The sequence below is a fragment of the Gopherus evgoodei genome, chromosome 20, assembly GCF_007399415.2.
Source record: "Gopherus evgoodei ecotype Sinaloan lineage chromosome 20, rGopEvg1_v1.p, whole genome shotgun sequence".
Taxonomy (NCBI): domain Eukaryota; kingdom Metazoa; phylum Chordata; order Testudines; family Testudinidae; genus Gopherus; species Gopherus evgoodei.
The window spans coordinates 9,721,303-9,727,622 of record NC_044341.1 but is presented as its reverse complement, the minus strand read 5'-3'; the positions used below and the strand labels follow the sequence as shown (position 1 = coordinate 9,727,622).

Genomic DNA, 6,320 nt, shown 5'->3' with positions numbered 1-6,320 from the left:
TGCTAAAGCCTTGGTCAGCCAACAGTGCACTAGAAAGGTAAAAGGCTGGCACCAGAGAATCCTGCATCAAAATGCCTCTTAGCTGCCACTCACCCCACCCAGCTCATTTCTTGCATGGTCCTGAAACTACAGGAAGTTCAGTGAGAGGACGGAAACAAGTCCTCTCCCCCTTGCACAGATAGGGAGGATCCCCTGTAACTTTTAAGGCCTTTGCTCATCTAGTTAGGCAGTGTTTTCCTCTTAGCAGCTTGCCACCTCCTGGCCATGTACATTTCACTAGTGTTTAGAGGGGGACTGGGAGCAATTCTGGAAGAGGCTCCAGCATTGTAAAGGCATCCATGCAAGTTCTTTAAGCCCGTCCTGGCGTTCTAGAGTTCAGATCTTTGTGCCAGGCCAACGCAATGAGCACAAACTGACTAAGCTCCTCCGGAGCGGGACATCACTCAGAATTGGTAAGTAGGATGATGCCCAATCTAGCATCAAAATAAAGAAACCAAAGCCAGCAGGAAAGGCTTAGTAACATTTAATAGCATCTCAGAAGAACAACAGTGGTTAGAAAGATGCTTTTTGGCAGGAAAACAAAATGCACTTGGTCCAGGTTGCAGAAAGCAGCTCAAAAAGGAAGACAGGAAGGCTGGAGCGTGAGACATTCTGGAGCAGCCCGAGCCCTCCTAAAGGGAGCATTCACATCACATCAGTACAGGAATGTGCTAATGGAACTGTATGGGTCCCTTAATAGGAGATCTGCCCTCACCACCTACCCTCAGAGCCTCTTCAAGAGAAACTCGGCCCTCTATTGAAGAAGTTTGTGTGTTTTCATCCTCCCTCTCTCTGGCTGATGAGGGAATTCAAAGCCTATTCTTGTGCAGTGCTTCTGCATTGAGTTTAAACAACAACCCCCCCCTTAGCTGTCAGCATGTCTACAGTCAGAATGAGAGGAAGGAAGCGCAGGCTGCTGTGTTCGCACAGAGCTGCACCTGGTGCTAGGACAAAAGAGGAAGCACACAATCCCACACCCTTCCCTTCTACAGCACAAGACTCGTTCAGAGGAGAGGGGCGCAGGACTAGCTAATGGCTTTACTTCAGGTGACTTCCCTTCTACAGAGGCACCAGCGGCTGCATTGTGAGCAAGGCCCCGCAGCGTTCGAAGGAACGTGCAGTGATCTCAGAGCTGCTCTGGGGCCCTGTCAGACAATATGGGGGTTAGGCAGGAAGAAATCGCAGGCAGCTGCAAGGAGGAGAGGTTTTTGGTCATGGATTTCCCTGTGGCAGGAGATAGATCATGATGCCGGGGTGGCACTGACAGCCTAGAAGTTAAGGTGATCAGAGAGGCAGTTGGTTGGGAATGCAGAGTTCAAGTCCCGGATGGGAAAGGAAAGCTCAGGCTAACTTGAGGAACTCCTGCAGGGTGTTCTGTTCCACCGCCTCCACAAACAACTCATAGTCCTGCAGGTAGAAAATGCAACAAACCAAGCTCAGAACAGGGAAGGGAACAAAACCAGGGGCACACAGCTCAGGCGGGCACCCTGCTCCGCACAGCCAGGTGCACAAACAGAACAAGTGCTGGGAGGGAGGAAGTCTCAGCTCAGTTGCCTTTCCCTTCAGGGTCAGGGCAAGCAAGTAGGGTGGGTTCAACTCAGTACCCAGCGGAATCAGTTTCACCTCTCAAACTCCTCCAGAACGTGTTGCGCAAGAGCAAATGCGTTGGCACTTTTCAAAACTGATGACTGCAGCCAACGGTGCAGTGACAGGACCATACGCAGAAGGCTTCTGCAAGGCAATGGTAAGGTCCAGCAGTACCCCCCATAACGCCAGGGCCCCTTATGACAGCCGCACAATGCCGTTTGCTCGTTAGCCTTCTCATGGCCATATGCCCTTTAAACTTAAAGACAAGGGCCTGCAGCACCACGTCGACATCTCTTCCCACATGGCACATCTCGTCATTTGCACACCCAAGCTGGGAGATCCAGGTGAATCCCAGGGGTTCTCAAACTGGGGGTCAGGACCCCTCAGGCAGTCTTGAGGTTGTTACATGGGGGATCATGAGCTGTCAGCCTCCACCCCAAACTCCACTTTGCCTCCAGCATTTATAATGGTGTTAAATATAGATAAAAAAGTGTAATTTATAAAGGGGCGATCGCACTCAGAGGCTTCTATGTGAAAGGGGTCACCAGCACAAAAGTTTGAGACACACTGGTCAATACCAACCCTCTGGGTTCTGAGGTCCCTATAGCCCATCTACATGGATTCTGAGCCTTACCCCACAGTAATGGTCTCCGTTGAATATCTGGGGTGGAATGGCTTTGGGATTGCCTGACCTGGTCCTCATTTCCTCCCGCAGGGCATTATCCTGGGAGATATCCACCAGTTCATACTTGATATTTTTCCCATCCAGGATCCTGGTCACTTCACTCTGCTGGGACTTGATCTGAAATGCAGATGGAGAAGGCAGGTTACACTTTCCCCTGTGTCTGACAGGCTAAATGTTTGAAGATTTTTAAGTTTCCAGAAGCACATACACAAACCGGGTGTGTGCAGAATGGTGACTCGGGGCAGGAATTGTGAGAGAGACTGAGTCATGGCTGGATATGGACCACACCCCACAGGAAATAGGGCATCTAGGGAAGAAGTCAGTCACCCCTGGACAGGGATAGCAATGTCTGAGCCCTATTGGGAGTGGCAGGGAGGGGAATTAATCCCAGCTGGAGACACCTGGCCCATGGGTTTGGGAGGAGAGAATCACAGCTGGATCAGGTAGAAGGACCCAGCCCATGGGGAACCACAGCAGAATATGGGAGAGGGACCCGGCCCCATAAGGTGTGTAATGGGGTGAGGAGGGGTGCAGCGATCACAGGAGGAGCTGGGAGACGGACCCGGCCCCATGGGAAGTTTGGGTGTATAATGGGGGGTGCAGTGATTATAGCAGGATGTGGGAGGAGTGGGGGTTAGGGTGTATAACAGAGGAGTACAGCGATCACAGCAGGATCTGGGAGGGGGATACAGGGATCATGGCAGGATCTGGGAGATGGACCTGGCCCCACAGGTATAATGAGGGGGGTTTACAATGGGGGGTGTAGAGCTGGGGTGTGCAACAGGGGGTGCAGATATCATAGCAGGGTAGGGGGGGTTAGGGTGTGTAATAGGGGGCAGAGTTGGGGTGTACAATGGGGGGATGCAGATATCACGTGAGGGGGTAGGGGGTACAATAGGGGGTGCAGATATCACAGCAGGATGGGGGGTTAGGGAGTGCAATGGGGGTGCAGAGTTGGGGTGTGCAATAGGGGGTGCAGATATCACAGCACGGTGGGGCAGGGGTAGGACGTGCAATGGGGGGTGTAGCATTGGGGGGTGCAATGGGGATGCAGATATCAGCCGGGGGGTTAGGGTGTGCAATGGGGGGTGCAGAGTTGAGGTCTATGATGAGTGCTGCAGATATCACAGTGGGGTGGGGGGGCTTGCAATGGGGGGTGCAGATATCACAATGGGGTGGGGGGTTTACAATGAGGGGGTGTAGCAATGGGGGGGTGCAGATATCACAGCAGGGTGGGGGTTAGGGTGTGCAATGGGGGTGCAGAGTTGGGGTCTATGATAAGGGGTGCAGATATCACAGCGGGGTGGGGAGGTTACAATGAGGGGGTGTAGCATTGGGATGTACAATGGGGGTGCAGAAATCACAGCGGGGTGGAGGGGTTACAATGGGGTGTAGCGTTGGGGTGTGTGCAAATATCACAGCGGGGGGCGGGAGAAGAGCGAGTCCCGGCCCCCCAGAACAAAAGCCGGAGCGTATCCGCTCAAGGGGAAGGGGAAGGGGAAGGGGAAGGTGCCGCAGCCCCGCCCCGCCCCGCCCCGCGATGCGAGCCCCTCTGCGGCGGGGCCGGGCAGCCCCGGGGGAGACGCTGCAGCCGGGCCCCTCCCCGCTGCCGGCCCCGGCCCCGGCCCCGCTCCCGCTCACCTCCCTGGAGCCGGTCACCGAGGTGCTGTAGACTTTGAGGCCGGACATGGTGCTGGACTCGCGGCCGCTCCCTCTCCGCGTCTCCGCTGGCTGCTGCCTCCGCCCAGCATGTGACTGCGGGGACCAATGGGGCGGGCGGCGGCTTTTCCCCTCCCTCCTGCCCGGGGCCGAGCCGAGCCGAGCCGAGCCGCGGGGCCCGGCTCCCTGCAGACGGGCGGCCCCAGCCTTGGCCGGGTGTCCCGGGCGCCGGCCCCAGGCGGCCCCTCGCCCCCCTGCCCCGCTCTCTGCCCCTCTGCTCTCCAGCGCCAGCCTGGTGCCCCCCGCTGCTCGCCCAGGTAAAGGAGCCCGCAGAGCAGCGCTGGGCAGAGGCCCGCGCCCCCGAGCCTGGCGTTGCTGGCTCCCAGTTCCATAGTCCCGGGCCAAAATCCTCTCCCCCTGTATCCGCGAGAGGGGAAATGTTCAGAAATGGCATCAAATGAATGGGCTGGACCGGGCTCCACCTTGACAGGACTCGTTCCTTGTGAGGGGGGTTCTGCGTGTGGACGTGGCAAAATAAGCCTTGGGGCCCCCCCAGGTGGCACAGCCCTGTGACTGCAAAAAGACCAGCAGTACTCGTGCCCATCACGTTTCTGAAGACTCACAGAAAGGAAGGGCTGGCAGGGACTTGAAAGGTCATTTAATCCATCCCCCCCACGCTGAGACAGGACCAAGCCAACCTAGACTATCCCAGACAGGTGTTTGCCTAACCTGTTCTTAAAAACCTCCATTGACAGAGATTTCACAACCTCATGCTAACCTAGTCCAGTACCTAACTCGCCTTTAGAAAGTATTTTATAATATTTATCCACAAATCATCTCCCTTGCTGCAGATTAAGCTGGTTTCTTCTCTTTCTTTCAGGGAGAACAATTGCTCCCTCTCCTCTCTGTAACAGCCCTTAACATACCTGAAGACTTATCAGATCCCCTCTTAATCTTCTTTCTCCTGACTGAACATGCCTGTTTTTTTTAACCGGGCCTCACAGATCAGGTTTACTAAACTTTTATAAGTTTGTTTACTCTTCTCTGCACTCTTTCTCATTGTCCCCATCTTTCTTAAAGTGCAGCACACAAACTGGACTCGGTCTGCTAGATGAGGCCTCAGCCACACCCAGCGGAGAGGAATATTTACGTCCTCAGTTTTACATACAACACTCCTGTTAATACACCCCAGAACAATATTGCCTTTTTTATACCTGCATCATCTTATTGGCTCATATAATTTGTGATCAACTATAATCCCAGCTCCTTTCCTGCAGTCCTACCGGCTAGCCAGTTATTTCCCAGTTTCTGATTGTGCAGTTGATTTTTTCCTTTGCCAGTAACATCCTTTGCCCTTGTCTTTATGAATTTTATCTTGTGAAATCCAGACCAATTCTCCCATCGGTCGAGGTCATTTTGAACATCCTCCAAAAGTACTTGCAACCTCTCCCAGTTTGGCATCATCTGTAAGTGTTATGTATGTACACGCCACTCCATTATCCCAGTCATTAATGAAGCGGACAAGCCTCTGAACCTGAGCGCCCAGGGTGATGATGTTGCAGCAACAACGACTAATGTAACCCTAGGGGGTATAAACAAGAAAAATGAATAGGAGGAGGGAGGTGATTTTGCCTCTGTTTAAGGCCCTGCTGAGGGGATATTGCATCTAGTTCTGGGGTCTATGTTTTAAAAAGGATATTGAAAAATTGGAGAAGACACAGAGCAGAACTACAAAAATTATTCAAAGACTGACAAAAATGCTATCTCCTCAAAGAGCTCAAGCTGTTTACCGCTTATCAGAAAGAACACGGAGATGTGACTTGATTATGGTGTGCAGATACCTTCAAGGGGAGAAACAGTGGGTATTTATGAGCTCTTTAAGCTAACAGAAAAAGGCAGACCAAAAACCAGTGGCTGGAAGCTGAAACCAGACAAATTCAAATTAAAAAACAAACCAACAGTGCCTAATTTTTTAACAGTGAAGTTGATTAACCCTTGGAACAAACTCCCAAGGGAAGGGGTGGATGCTCCTTCTCTTGCTGGCTTCAAATCGAGAGTAGATGCCATTCTAGATGGATTTTAGTCAAACAAGTTGTGGCTGGGCTCAGTACACAGGTAACTGGATGAAGTTCTATAGTGGTATAGAAGAAGTCAGACTACGTGATCCAGTGGTTCCCTCTGAATCTGTGAAACCCTTTTAGTAGCCCAGCTACACATACACCTTTATCAAGGTTTCCCCCTCCATATGGGAATTCAGGCACTGTAGTTGCTTACGTTAAGATTTACAGACCATAAAAACCTCTGCATGGAGAGACAGACACCAAATTACGCAGCAAGTCGATGCACAGAA

At 52.5% G+C, this 6,320-nt stretch overlaps 1 protein-coding gene across 1 annotated transcript; it reads right to left on the bottom strand.

The window, feature by feature from the left end:
• Positions 1 to 507: 507 nt before the first annotated feature.
• Positions 508 to 4,071, bottom strand: SH3BGRL3 (SH3 domain binding glutamate rich protein like 3). The gene is made up of 3 exons (XM_030539154.1): positions 3,953 to 4,071; positions 2,261 to 2,428; positions 508 to 1,446 (listed from the first exon to the last, which is right to left on the bottom strand). Exons 1-3 carry the CDS (start codon positions 3,998 to 4,000, stop codon positions 1,381 to 1,383), a joined length of 282 nt encoding a protein of 93 aa, XP_030395014.1. The 5' UTR covers positions 4,001 to 4,071; the 3' UTR covers positions 508 to 1,380.
• Between the last annotated feature and the right edge of the window lie 2,249 nt (positions 4,072 to 6,320).